Genomic DNA, 14847 nt, shown 5'->3' with positions numbered 1-14847 from the left:
TGGTTTTAGGAGCAGCTGTCCTTGAAATGTTCGATCTCAGCGTTATTTCTAATGATGAGAAACATTGTTTTTCCCACCTTGGAGTGTGTTGGGATGAATGTAGGACAGAATGAGCAGCACGGAGCAGTGGAGATCATGTTTTTCAGAGCACTTTGATATTGGGATTATTGTCTGAGATGGATGATTGGCCTCCAGAGGATATTTCAAGAGTGTGTGGGAGTGTTTCCAGTGGTGGATCATGGGTTGAGGTGGAGGATAACACGGTCCATACTTCACTGTATTTCTTCCCTCTTCAGTTATTCAGCTGACATGATGAGATGCGTTGCAGCGTCATGGTTACAAACACCAGGGTACCATTTATGGGTCAAGTTTGTTTTTGTGATACATTCACAGAAAGACGGAATAAATATGTTTTACCCAGTTATGAAATCGATTATTTGATGTGGAAGGAAAACAGCCTGACATGAATGAACAAACATGAGCTCTTTGCTTTTTACGATGATACGATTTGTTTACGGTACGAAGAATTATGTTGTATGCAATTTACCAAAAAGCAAAGAGACTGTTCCCATCTGAGAGCTGTTTTCTTTTTTAAACTCACTGTTGGAGCTGGACAGTTTGTCAGTCTGGAAAAAGAAAAGTGAGTTTGTTCATGTGCTGTTTGATACAGAAAATAGGTTTCATCTTGTTTTCTATTTCCCTTTTCACTGGGAGCTGCACAGTTCTATTTTAGTAACATGAAAACATAAATTTTATGAATACGGACGATGCACAATCATTGAGCTTCCTGTTCACATACGAGGTTAACGAGTTACCTGCAGAAAGCCTGGGAGACGAGAGAAGAAGCTGTTTATCGAGATGAACTGGGACGATGTATGCTTTGTAAATCCCAGACGTCCACATAAACCAGCTAACCGACTCTTAATACCCATCTGCCTTTCTGAAAAGCACAGATGTGTTAAAATTTTACGTTTCTTTATGTTCTTTATTTAAAAAGGCTGGAAAACATTCTGACCTCTTCTTACAAATACTTTTGCAAGACACACGGTTTGAAGGTGTCTGCTGTTAGCTGTTACACCGCCATCATCTCCTCCTCCTCCTCCTCCTCCTCCTCCTCCCCCTGATGATAAACAACTCACACAACATAATGTGTTAATTAGTGACCTTTAGAGCCGTTGTTCGGCTGATTGTTTGGACAGTCAGACAAGCTGTTTCCAGTATTTAACTGTCCCCTGGCTCCAGCTACACATGCAGACGTGATGGTGATAAGAAAATTAATTAGCACATTTACCAAAAGAAAAATAAAAAAATGTCTCTATAGCTAACTGAAAATATGGGTTTGTAAACGTGTATCATTTTATTTTAGCTCCCAAATAAAGAAGAGTGGAGTCTCACTCACTTGTCCCTTCCTGGCTTCCTTACAGTCAAGATGGCAGCCATGATGACAAAAACGGGGGTTTATTCATCTCATATCACACTTTAGTTGCTGGTAACATGTCGGGTATGGCGTTATGATGGAAAACCTTCTCCTATTTCATAATTTAATAAAGGTTTTCAACAACTGTGAGTCGCTGCAAACGCTGAGGATCATTAAGCATACAGCCAGAAATGTGCAGACTGTGGTGCACTGATCGGTCCAGTATGTCAGATTAGCTGCAGACAGACACACGAGCTCCTCCAGGTGTACGCATTGTAGAAAGGACGAAGACGACAGAACTGTCAGATTTTAAAACATTTAATAACCGAGAGAAGACTCAACATGTTTATTTGCAGTTAGAGTTTTACATTAAGAGGAAACGAAACACTCAGTTTTCTAAGCATCAGTTCCTGTTCCTGTAGCACCACCACATGTCAGCAACCTCAGAAAACAACAACAACAACAACAAAAAACACCTTTACAGTTCTTTTGACTCTTCCATTAAAGTGAACATACAAACAGAGCGTGTACAAATGAGCAAAATAAAGTTATGCATCAGAACATTTGAAATCAACATACTGTCCTTCAGTGTTGAACGCCTCACTCCATCTCAGTGCTTCCACCATAAACCTTTGAACCACTTACTATCTGACCATCGGATAACACCAACATTTGTCTGGCATCTTCTAAACAAAACACATTAAAACTCCAAACTTAATTAAAAGTGCAGATAACTCACAATAAATGAGATGAAAAAGAGAGCAGGCCAGTTCTTTTTAGGACATTTTTTAGTCGAGTTATTTAGTCGTATGTAACAGTGCATCTGAAAAGGGCATTTTATTTTTTGATAGGCTTAAATGACATCGTGCTGTACATGTTTATTAAGTACACTGAAACAAAACGGTTACATAAAGGCATTATTGGAGTCCACGCTGCTCATATACTGTAGGTTTCCAGTTGTGTTTTCAAAGGCATTTCTTTGCAACGTACGTTTCACTCAAGCACAACGACCACGAACAGGACTCACTCGTGTGAGAGCAGCGAGCTACATGAAGCGTCACTCATGTACAAAATGACAGGAGACAAATAGAAAAACGAACATCTGCCATGGACGAGCCTCAGACAGCAGACACTAGCACCATCAGACCAAGATACTTGAGTGGGTGATTTTTACAGGGAGATATTTTACCGAAAGCATGACCAAACCTCTTATAAACAGCTAAATAACTACTGACTCGGGATATGCTTGGAAGTAGGATTAAAAACAAAACCGGCACAGTGACCACCTACATTCCTGGAGAGTGGATTTCATACTGTGTCAATGTGGTGTCACTGTCCCAACATACACGAGGCGTGTTAGTGGGTTAACATTTCTTGAGGTTGTGAGTCCACCGCTTGCAGATCTGTTCCTCCTCCTTCGTCTTGTCCCGTCGGATCTGTGGCTTGTTCCTCGGCGGAGAGCTTAGAAGATGGTGCTCCAGCGTTTAGGGGGTGGACGGGACTTGGTGTCTCCCTGGAGAGAGGAAAGAGGACGATGAGATGGCTGAGAAAAACATCTATTTCCTGTCCCCAGAGATGGCGTCTTAGAGCAATCTGGGGCAGTGGAGTTTTCAGTTGAAACTGTGCTGAAAGTTCAGGGAAGATTTGATTGTCAAATGCTTCACGTTTACTGGGATTCAAAGGGATTATCCACTGAAAATAAAGCCTCAAAACAGGTAGAGGTAGGTGACCTTTGCAGGAAAATAATCAATGAACATGTGTGTGAGAGATGTCATATTTGGGTTTACATGTGGTGTCACTGTAAAAATGAAATGTTGCTCTAAGCTCATTAGTGTTTTATGATGGCGGGCTGCCATGAAAGCGTGTTGATGAAAGGATGAATGAAAAGTAACACAACTGAAATGGTGAGTCATTATACTGTATTTAATTATTACTCACTGATCTTTGATGAGAGCATCACTGTTGCATTTGGGCAAACACAGACAGGAAACAGCGTTTATGAAGCCCAGTTTTACAGACACAGCGAAGAAACTTTGGGTAAAACGTGGAGGCAAACGTGTGGGAAGCTCACCAGGTTGAAGAGTCTGGACAGTGTGCTTTGGTCTCTGCGTCTTCTGAGCGGCGACTTTGTGCTCTCGGCACGCGGCGACGAGGCCTAGAAAAAAATGCTCTATAAGCACGGATGGAGACCTGAAACCAGCGCCTGAAACCACGTTTGCTGCTTTGTCATGGGTTAACCTTTCACCAGACGTTTAATTCATTTTACACGGTGGCCTTTTTCTCTTCACGAGATGAAACGCATAAAGATTTTTTATCTTAGAACATCCGAGATCTCCCATTACTTTAACAAAATGTCAAACATAAGAGCAATTGCTTAAATATGTTATAGAGGGAAGAGTTATTGCTGTTGCTGGACAAAAAACACATCTCCCCAAGTCATACGCCCTCCAGAGATGAAGAAAAGACTGCATGCTTCCTTATAAGTGCCTAAACTTTTGCACTTTTTGGACATTTTGCACATATATATTTCTTTCTTTACCATCCATCCTCTTTAATTACGTTGGGATCGACCTCTGGTGTTTGGGCCCATGTTGTCAAATGAGTTTTTAATGCACCTTGTCGCAAGCTGAAAAACAACAAAACTACAGGTATGTGGTTTCTCTGCAGCAGCAGCAGCAGCAGCAGCAGCAGCAGTGTGACGTGGAAGAAACAGGTGTCTCTGTTATTGTGAGAGAATGACATGGACAGAGACATGGAGGAAAACATGGACAAGTGACAGGAGCAGAGTCAGTCAACCTTCAGGGGGAAGAAAATGGATGACAAGAATGAGGAAAAGTCCACAGTGAACTGTCCGACGCAGAGGACACAGGCTCATCATCGCCATCAAATGACACACATGAGGCTGTCCACAGCCACCAGACAGATGAGAAGACACAAAGAAGGTGGGAAGAGGAAACAGATGGATCGGTGAGTCATCCCAGGCACAGAGGGGATGGAGGTGTTACAGTGAAAGAGAGGTGAGAAAGAGAAGAGGAGCAGGAGGCGGAGGGTGATGCAGGCCAAGAGGTCCTAAGAGAAAATGTTTACCCGTTGTGGTTCATAAATAGTTGAGCTGTTTCAAAGTCATCCAGAAGCAGTGAGCCGCTCTGGATTGAAGCAAAGAAAATAATTTTACCAATAAAGCCAAAACTTGCTGGTGTCAAAAGCGAAAATCTCAATCTTCTCGACTGATCTACCAGTGAATGAAAGTGATTTTCTGTGGCATCCTTCAAGAGCGAGCTGCTGTGAGCTTTGCTTTTCAGCTTCTCTACATGAAGGCTGGTGAATCAGCTCTCCTCCTGAACGTGTCTTGATTCCGCATGCTGAGGTATAAAAGATATTTCTCTTCAAGGAGCAAAGCAGTGAAAGACACAGTGAGAAAGAGACGGGACGAGCGTGAAGGTTAGGTAACAGGTGCGCTGCAGACAGAGGACAAGTTGCGGAGGAGCTCTACAAACAGAAATGGGATCATTGCACCCCCCCCCCCCCCACACACACACACACACAGCGCTGCAGTCAGCAGCTGGGCCTTTGTTTGATTCGACAAGGGAAGATTGTGTGACATACCAAACCCAAGACGTCTCTCCACTGGACATGAAAAAGAAACAGACAGTGACATGATGAGATGAGAATGTGGTGGCACCTGAATCTGCCTCAACACGTCTGAGAACCACCCAGCTGAAGACAGTAGATGGCAAGATGAGCCGTGAAGTGGTGGTAAATTAGAGGAAAAGGTGGGGACTCTCCACTGGTGAACAGTCACCGGTTTAATTAAATACTTCATCCAGCTAGTTTATCTATGGTGTCGACCAGTGGTTCCCAACATTTCTGCTTTGCGACCCTTGAAAATGAAGTAAGAGTGACTTTCCTCCTTACACTTAACACAGAAAAGGTAAAACTAGGCAAAAAACTAGCCTGAAGAACTAGTCCCTTTTTTCATAATGATACTAATAGGTCCCTGTAATTCCTACACAGTGGACCTTTAAAGCCAATATGTGTGGAGTTTTTAGCCATGCTAGCTGTGTGAAATATCTCAGCAACATTTGGTTGGACTGCAGTGAAATTTGGGCGTTAATTGCCCCCAGAGGATGAAGCCTGGTGACTTTGAGATATCCTGCCTTTTTATCTAGCGCCGCTAACAAGGGTAAGTGGTCACTTATCCAGTGAAATATCACCAGACTACATGAAGCATTGCCATGAACATTGGTACGTTCATACTCTCTACAGGATGTATGCTCATGGCGTTTACATGCCGCACTGCTGATAAACCAGTGTTGAGTGCTAATAGCTAAACATTAGCTAAAACCAGTGCTTAGTTCTAATTAGCGAAACCGTTTTTTGTGCTTATTATCAAATGTTAGCATGCTAACACACAAAACTAACATTAAAATGCATTATACATGCTAAACCCCGCTATGTCAGCATTGTCATTTTGAATGTTAGCATGTCGACGTTAGCTTTTTGCTAGGCCTAACCACATTGTGACTGGCAAACTTTGTTTTATTGAGCCTAACATCTTTCAAGTTACGTTGATAGCACATGTTTGTTTGTAAAAAAATATGACAGTTTTCATTGGATGACATCCAGAGGGGGAGGGGTCTGACACAGCATCTTATGAGGTACTACCACAACGTAATAAAATCCCACACATGATGGCTTAAAGGTACCCAGTGTATACCCAAATATCCTACCACAAGGTGTCCAGTGAAAAAAGCTTAAAACATCATTCAAAATGCAGCTGTTGGTAGAACATTAGCACAGACAATCATGACTAATAAGTGATGAGCATCTCTGCATCTTCACGCTGCCCCTACACCTCTGGAGCGATTGACAAAAAGGGATATGGTGAAAAAATGAGACTCACCCTGGATTTAGGACGAGGAGAGGAAACCTGAGAGACACCAAGCAACAAACGACAACAGAATGACTGATTGTGCAGGGCAGGAAAGTAGAACAACAAACTCTGTTGTGAAATAAAAAACACTTGAGCTGCTGATTGAAACGTCCCCAGCTCCTTTTTTAGCAATATGGAAATGAAGGAGTCACGCAGCTTTATAATCAGTGAGGGAGCTGAGGAAACAGTTTAGCCTGCCGTTTCTGAAACGCTGCCACACTATTGATGCCAAGAGTTGGAGTTAAAGTAAATCAAAGGAAAACAGTGAATGTTCACCACTCACACAGTATAAAACAGAGGAAACTGGTTTGTTGTGTGTTCTGACTCATGACAGTCAAATGTTCTTAAATCTCTGCTGAGCTCAAGAAGCCGTTGAATAAAACCAAGGATGTTAGCATGAAGCAACAAATAGTGACTTAATGCACATGGTTAAAGGTATGTAAAACATGATATTATGATATTATAGAGTGCTTCAGGAATGAGTCCTAAAACCTGGAAATGAGTTAGCATTGATGCACCTCTGGTTCCCTTGTTTCAAAATAAACATGTTTTTTGAAAAGATTTTGGGCTACATACCTGAAATAAGGTTTGTGATTAACACATTTTGTCCTACAACATAAAATATGTCAGTAAATACCCCACTGGCATTGACGCTTTAATGTGCTTTAAAAAAAGGATGTCGCTAATATGCGGCCTGAACAGGGAAGCTCATCTACTCGCTATTCTGCCTTTATAGCCTTCTTGCGTTTATACTCTCGATTTAGCAAACTATTCTAACTCAAAATTTTCAACTTGTAGGTTTAACGGTTGCTATCGGTGAGTTGGTGTAGTTCATTTTTAGTCTAACGTTAGCTTTTCACTTCTGGCAATAGCATTTACGCTTCAAAAATCATAAAAGTGGTGTTCATTCATTTGCACCAGAGCTTCTTTTCTACAATAATCCAAAATTCAATGGAAGAATCCCATTGGATATTTGTTGAGGGAACCAGGGCGATGCTAACTTCTGGGCTGGCCTATAAAAACACGTCATCCCTGCTGCAGTCTATTCCAAGACACTTACAAGGCTCCTGAAGAAATGCACCACAGCATTTTCATTGGTCCGGCGGCGAGTGGAGGATTGCTGAGGTGAGGTGGCCAGGTGACCCCGGAATGAGCCCTGCGAGGATCAGCAGAAACAACGGCTTACATCAGGCTTTCAGACCTTTAAGCAACATGTAACTCAGCAGCACTGAAAACTGTTTTAAGCAGTATATACTCATGATGGAGTAGCTTTGCATGAGCTTGAATACCCATCACTTATTTCCTGAAAGTTGGTCTCAGCTGCACCATACCTCCTAATACAATAATGATTATAATAGTTTCAAGGCCCCACTGGGGATCACGTCTCACAATGTGAGAAAGAAACCAAATTACGTCTGCAAATTAAATCAATTATGGGCAAGCAGGAAACTAAGGAGTTAAGAGAGTGAAGCGTGCTGAAGTCGACGACAGCGTGATACCACATTTAAGAGATTTATCAGGTGGAGCTGGCTGATACACTGTCATCCAATGTGAAACTGGTCGGTCAGAAGTCTCATTTGGTGAAAAGTGCAGTTAACGCAGCCTTTAGAGCAGCCTCACACATGTCATTACATCTGCCTGCACTGCTGACGACCCAATCATCCTGCAGTCACAGGCACGAAATGTCCAAAACCACACTGATGTCTATTTATCATCAGAGTATGTGAAGTAAAATAACCCTGAGAAGACACCTTTGATGTACACAGATGTCTGTCTTTGTGGATCACTTTTTGCACTTCACTACATGTGCAGGACAGAAAGCCTTCAATAGACGAGGGAAAACTCTTCTTCAAACTCATCTTTCTACAAATTCATGAATACACAAAATCTGACATCTCTGCGCTGCACCTACTCAGAAAAGATGAAAGGGGGTCTGTATGAGAGCCGCTCTGACCCCTGAGGGCCCCTCCCATCACACAGTGTTGAATCTTGAGCTTGAAAGAGGTTTTGTCTGAGACTTTCTATCTGCAGCTCAGGACCAGGCTTGCATTACAAGCTGAATTTACCTGCACCATGGGAGTCGTGCATGTATTGTAAATATAGCTCAGGCTTTCCTTCCAAACATTATTTCTGTTAATGGACATGCTGTAAAATGTAAAATCTCAATTAATTTTCCAGGTTAATAGTCATACAATAATTATATTATAGTAAATTTACTATAATTTACTACATGTTCCAGTATATTAGTGCAGCAACACTAAAGTGTTCCCTTAAAATTCAGTATCCAAACAACATTTTGGTCCAAATAATTAAATGTTCAGAATTTTAAAGAATTGTTTTCACATTAATCTATATCAAAGATAAAGTCTGGCAAAACTGAATGAATCTTCATCCAGAAAAACGTTATGAGGGTGAATTTTCCTCTTTGGTAACATTAAAATCAGGCAGCATCCGGCTGCTCAGGAGGGATCTTTGCCTCAGTATTAAAAAACAGCCGAAATGAGAAAATCTTTGATCCGAACTTCAATGAAGGAGAGTCTTTTTTGGGGAAATGAGCTGTTGGTGCTCTCGGCTCCTTTAGACTGGTACTGTCAGAAAGCCTTTCAGCAAGGAGCAAAACCCCAAACTGAAAAATGTAAAACTAATCACCACTCCTGCAGGATGTTACTCTAATTTTCCAATAAGTGGAATAAGTGGATTCCTTAATGGTGTTTACTCGAACTGAACAGCAGATTGTGTTTACACTGGTCCTGAAAAGTCAAAATTTATATAACAGGCAGAAAAGTCAAGTGACCTTCAGCTTGTTACAGCTGAAGCAGCATCGGTCTCATTCTGGTAACCCCTCTGCGAATTTTTTTTTTTTTTGCAGATATGTGGTTTTCACAGGACACCAGCAACAACAATCATTATTATTGATATGTCAGATGATCAGGTGATTATAGGGAGGAACTGAAATTCTTGAGTCTTGGTTTAAACCACACTGACTGAGACTTCATTCCCAAATTAATCAAAGCACTTAAAACAGGTAGAATATTTTAGGTTTTTCTAACATTAAGTTGAAGCTTTAAGATTCACTTGAAATGCAGATTCTCACCTTGCTCCTTTTCTTTTTGTCTCCTCCAAAGAACTTGCTAATCTGATCCATGAGACCTGGGTTCTTCTTTTTCCTCCCGAGTCCGAAGGTGCTCTGCCCTGAGGTGCTCGCCGTAGCCATGCTAGCAGTTGCTGAGGTTGGGTGGGGTTGACCTCTCTTTATATACTCAGTAGTCCTCTTCCAAGCCCGTCCACAGCGCCAACACCCGGCTCTGCTGCTCCTTCAGAGTGGTTTGCAGCTCTTCGGGGCCGTCTTTGAAGGTGTCATCCTCTCGGTCCCAGGGCACCATGGGACATGAGGAGGGTCAGCTGGGGGGAAGGGGGGCGGGTTGCGGTGCAGTTGGAGCGGCAGTGAGGTCCGTGGTTCTGGCTCGGCTCCAGGCATTCTTTGGAGCTTCAGTGGCTGTGTCAGTCACTGCCGCCCTCCGCATGGGCCCGGCCATTGTTCCTCTCCCCATCTGCCTCACCCCGGCCGCAGGGACAACAAGGGTTATCTCTGAGTCTGCACTCACACCCTGATGGAAAGCAGCCCGCAGAACTGTGAGGCCATTGTCGAATCGGCCTCATACATTTTCTTAATGGATTGTGTTTAAATTAGATATATGTCACCCAGATTAACATATGGAGTGGCCCAGAAGAAAAGGCAAGCTCGTGCACAAACTTGTGTGAGCACGAGCCAAGTATCTGCCTCTGCACGGTATAAGATAAACTTTGGTGATTTTGCATGTTCAGATTTTCTCTATTTTTGTGTTTTCATATTAAAACCAATGAAATTCACACAGCTCCACCTTTTACTGCAAGTTTATGAGTCATGGAGCTTCAAAAGATTTATTTTGGACTTGAAAAATGTCAAATTTTTCAAAAATGAATGTTTTACTGTAATGTTAATTGTAATGTTTAGCAGTTGAATGTGCAAAAAGAGTGAAGATTGTTTTGGTAGCTGCATTGATGATGAAAAGATGAACGGTCAGACTAACATTTAAACTAGCAAGGACAAAAAGGCTTAAAAGTGTTCAGAACAATGGAATGAACGTCACTCTCAGCTTTGATTTTATTGTGAGTTTCTGTCATTGTCGGTCTGAGATGCACGATTTCAAATGTGTGTGTCTTTTTACTTCCACTGCCATTGTGCCGCATTGCAACACTAGCAGGAGTCCTGCATGCGTTGTTTCATCTACAGCGGCTGCAGCAGCCGGTGAACAAAGCAGGATCTGTTGCAGGATAAGTTGTGTTAGAAAACACCCATGCAGCATCAGAATATTAATACTTCAGAACAGATGCTTTTTTGTTAAAGCGGCTTCTTCTTCCAAGTCAGAAAGCAACTTTTGGAGAAGAGAAAAACCTGCTGTTGTTAAACTGAAGGAGTGTGGCAGCAGATGAGTCTGTTTTCGTCACAACATTTCAGTGGTGGAAGTACAGCTGCAAGGTTTCACAAATAATCACACAGTGATAATTAAAATTTAGACAGACTGAAATAAGCTGATTTGACTTTTTAATTCAGATTCATTCATGTGGCACACTTTCTGTACAACACTGGGTGTGAGGAGGCTTCTGGTTTCTGTCACAAGGAAGAGATGAGAGAGCGAAACCGACACAGGAGAGATGATGCTGGCTGGATTTGATTGTTGGCCATATTTCTTCAGATGTGAACGGCCGTCTGATCTGAGACACATCATGAATAATATTCAATCTGCTTTCCATTTGTGGACTCACACAGAGGTATAGTGTGTACAGGAAGTAGAAAATGGACAGTGCCACGCTCTGTGTGGGTGAAATATCACTTACAGACACAAACTGGCTGTGAACAGAGGTAGTTTTTCCACCGCCATGCTGTGGTGCCGCTAAGCTTCATTACAGGATAACGTTGGTAGGGTCTAATCATGTTTCTCTCTTTTCCAGTGTCCCTGCTGAGGTCTGCACACAGTCACAGAGGCTGGATATATCAGGACCTATTTTTTATCTGCAGATATGACATGACAGCTGAGGAGCAAAATCTAATAAAACTAACCAGTTATATGTATATATAGCAGGTATTTTGCCATTAGCCCAAACACTGGACAATTGAAATTATATCTAAATATATATGTACACATTTACAGTATATATATACATATCCAACCATTCATATCTACTGACAGAAAATTGAAAACAGACATTCATGATTCTCAGATGATGAAACCTAATGACTTTGTGATCTCTGACTTTTCCCACAGTGCCACCACCAGGTCTCAGTTCTTTGGTTTCAGGTGAAATATCTCAAAAACTGTTGGATGAATTGCCATGAAGTTGAGTTATAGACGTTCATGTTCCCCTGAGGATGAACTCTATTAGTTGTGATGATCCCATCAAACACCATCATCAGGTTGAACTTCACTTATGACAGAATACCTGCAGGACTCCCATTCCCATCAGCCTTTGCTGTGCTTTGTGTCCACTGCTAATTAGCAAATATGAGCAGTCTCGCTATTGTGAGTGAGTTAGCATGCTGACGTTAGCATTTAACTTGACAGAATTGCCGGGAAGTTACATATAAAATTTAATGGACTTCAGTGGAGCACAACTGTTATATAACATTACTCACATTTAGCTTAGATAACATTACTCATGTGTTTTAGTTGGTGAGTCATTTGAACTGGATCTAACACAAACATAAATACAAAATTATTCATCTTCCGTCGACCGCATGTGGCTCAAACACAGCTCATTCAGCAAACATTTAGATGCAATGATTCAGAGGAAATTAAAAGAAAAGTCGAGAGCCTCGAGGCCTTTATCTGAACTCTGAGGAATCCTGAATATGAGAGTGGGGGAAACATGTAAACATGAGCGCCCATAACATTGAAGTCTATGGAGCCAACATGGCTGCCCAGTTTCCTGTATGCACAATGGGGAGTGAGATGGGGATGGACTCAGAGGGAGACATGTTTGTCCACTCTGCCCTGTGCACAGAGCTCCGTCTGTTCGTCCTGCAGGGCCGAGCCTCGGAGCAGCACCCACGGGCCTGACAGAGGTAGGGTACAGGAATGCAGATAGTGGGCTGACCACACTGCTTGTGCCCTCGTGGCCAGAAGAGCCTTGGATTTGTTCCTGAGCCTGGAAGGTCGAGGCCGAGCGCAGGGGAAACAATAGCGGCCATGCAACAGAGCTGTGGGACACAAACACGGGAGATATCCTTGAACCCCGGCAGGAATGTTGATCTAGACCAAGACGCCCACCCGGAGAGGCAGCTGAATATCTATCCGCTGCTGGAGGGAGAGAAAGAAAGCCTCCCTCTGTTCCATCACATGCAGAAAATAAACGTATGGGACCGCTTGGCTTGGTTTACAGTAATCAGCTACTTAAAACAGTTTTTATGACTTCTGCAACTTCTGTGAGTGCGAGCAAATGCAGCCATCAGCCCGAGGGGTTACCAGAATGAGACCGATGCCGCTTCAGCTGTAACAAGCTGAAGGTCACTTGACTTTTCTGCCTGTTAAATAAATTTTGACTTTTCAGGACCAGTGTAAACACAATCTGCTGTTCAGTTCAAGTAAACACTCATGTTGTATTGTCATCTGCACCAGTGGGATCTATGCAAAGAAATTCCTGTATCAAGGCACCATCGTGCGCTCGGCATGTCACCATTACAACGCCATCCTGACCCCTATCTACTAGCTACTAAATCCAAGTCTGGTCAACTGGTGCATCCAAACATCACCATGTTAGCATTGATATTGTTTGCACATTAGCATTCTGAAATGAGCATTTAGCTCGTGCCATCATGCCTAACTTAAGTCATTAAGTCTGACCACTAAAGAGTTTAGCTTCTGATAAGACATGTTTCACTTTATATTTGATATCATATGCTGGTAGATTAGATTTAGGTTTAGATTTATTTGTCCTTCTGTGTCCTTCTGCTCACCTGTCTGTCCCTAGCCTTTTCTTGTCTGTCTGAGACTGGGCGTGGCCTCCTACTGTCTCCGTTGATCACCTGTGCACCTGCTGTGCATCAGGCTCATCAGACCAGCAGTATATAAGTCTGGCTTTCTGCACCGCTGGTTGGCAACTTGGCCTGATCCTGATTGTTTGGTTTATTATTATTGATTGGTTTTAGCTGAGGAAGCATGCTAGTTAGCTTAACATGTTGTGAGCATGCTATGTGTCTGAATGTGCTCGTTATCTTAACATGTTGTTAGCTGGTTGTTGTTGATTAGCACTTTGTTGTGATGGTATTAGCAGGTGATGTTGCAGACTGGAGTATTCTTTGTTGCTTGCTAAGCTGAGGCAGCTGAGGATGATCGTTTCGGTGTTGTTTGGTGGGTTGAGCCGCATGCTGCCAGTATTAGCGACGGGGATGTAAGTCTGGGTGGAGCCACAGGGTATGTGCACTTTGGTTCAGTGAGTTTAGGATATAAAGGCAGTTTGAAGGTTAGCTAAATAACAGTACCACTTGTCAGAGGGCTCAGGCGATTTGACGGCACAGCCTGATACCCACTGCAGGGCCTAATGGTGGGTCAATGCTCACCCAACTTTTGGCACATTTCACCATGCAATGAAAACCTCAAAGTAGCTTTAAAATTGGAATAATTATCATATTCTACATTGTCTGACAGAAGCACTTGCAGTACATGCCTGTTCTCTTACCAGTTTATTCTGGTTCTTCATTTATCTATTCATTATCAGTCCACCCACACACCCATCTGTGGATCCACATCTATTTAGATTAGTGCAGTTGTACTCAAAGATGAGTGGCCATCAAACGCCGTGAGATTGTTTGTCAGTGAGTTGAAATACGTCAAACTTGTACTTCAGTCACAATAAATCAGTCTGACCCTGAAAACTACAGAGGGCTGTGTTTCCGTTCAATGACAGATCTTCTGTCACTGAAGAAGTAGATTTGCCTCATGAAAACAGATGACGTTACATAAGGTGATTGTTGATGTGTCGAACTGCTTTGTTCTACTCAGTTCAAGGATATTTCTCTCCAATCCAGCAGGGATGGCAGTGACTCAAGGGAAAATAGTTAATTCTATCGTGTTCCACTAATTGGCTTTTCGATTGAAAAGCCTTTGTGTTGTTGCGTCTTTGTCACCCTGGATGACCTCTTCATGTCGCATCCAGTCCCTGTAGCCTATAGATGACAGCATAGCTATGATGCTCAGCAGCTGATGTCACCATCCAGTGGTCGCTCGGCCCAAGAAACGCCTGCAATTCCTCCTTTCGGTGAAACATCTGATTGTGTTGTGTTTGATTTCACGTTTTGTATCGGGTAAATCATGATAAGTAAAGACGCAGCACTTTTAAAGCAGATGTGCCCTTTAAGCGCTTGCTGCGCTGCTGATTTCCTGAGGCGTTTTGTGTGTTCACTGTCATCGGAAAATTCCCATTGTTTGAACTAATGGGATCAACTGTAAGATGTGAATGG

At 42.5% G+C, this 14847-nt stretch overlaps 1 protein-coding gene across 6 annotated transcripts; it reads right to left on the bottom strand.

Annotated features, from left to right (window-relative positions):
* Positions 1-1734: 1734 nt before the first annotated feature.
* mbpa (myelin basic protein a) lies at positions 1735-9709 on the bottom strand. 6 transcript variants are annotated; one of them, XM_070984451.1, is made up of 8 exons: positions 9445-9709; positions 7411-7506; positions 6321-6347; positions 5024-5044; positions 4505-4563; positions 3489-3572; positions 3356-3376; positions 1735-2930 (listed from the first exon to the last, which is right to left on the bottom strand). In XM_070984451.1, the coding sequence occupies exons 1-8, from the start codon at positions 9562-9564 to the stop codon at positions 2774-2776; spliced, it is 585 nt and encodes a 194-aa protein (XP_070840552.1). In that variant the 5' UTR covers positions 9565-9709; the 3' UTR covers positions 1735-2773. The 6 variants fall into 6 exon arrangements, with proteins under 6 accessions (XP_070840552.1, XP_070840555.1, XP_070840553.1 ...); XM_070984454.1 differs by lacking the exon at positions 4505-4563; XM_070984452.1 differs by lacking the exons at positions 3356-3376; positions 4505-4563.
* Between the last annotated feature and the right edge of the window lie 5138 nt (positions 9710-14847).

This window comes from Chaetodon trifascialis, chromosome 17 (genome assembly GCF_039877785.1).
Source record: "Chaetodon trifascialis isolate fChaTrf1 chromosome 17, fChaTrf1.hap1, whole genome shotgun sequence".
In the NCBI taxonomy this organism is placed as follows: domain Eukaryota; kingdom Metazoa; phylum Chordata; class Actinopteri; order Chaetodontiformes; family Chaetodontidae; genus Chaetodon; species Chaetodon trifascialis.
This window is presented reverse-complemented; position numbering and strand designations above follow the sequence as displayed.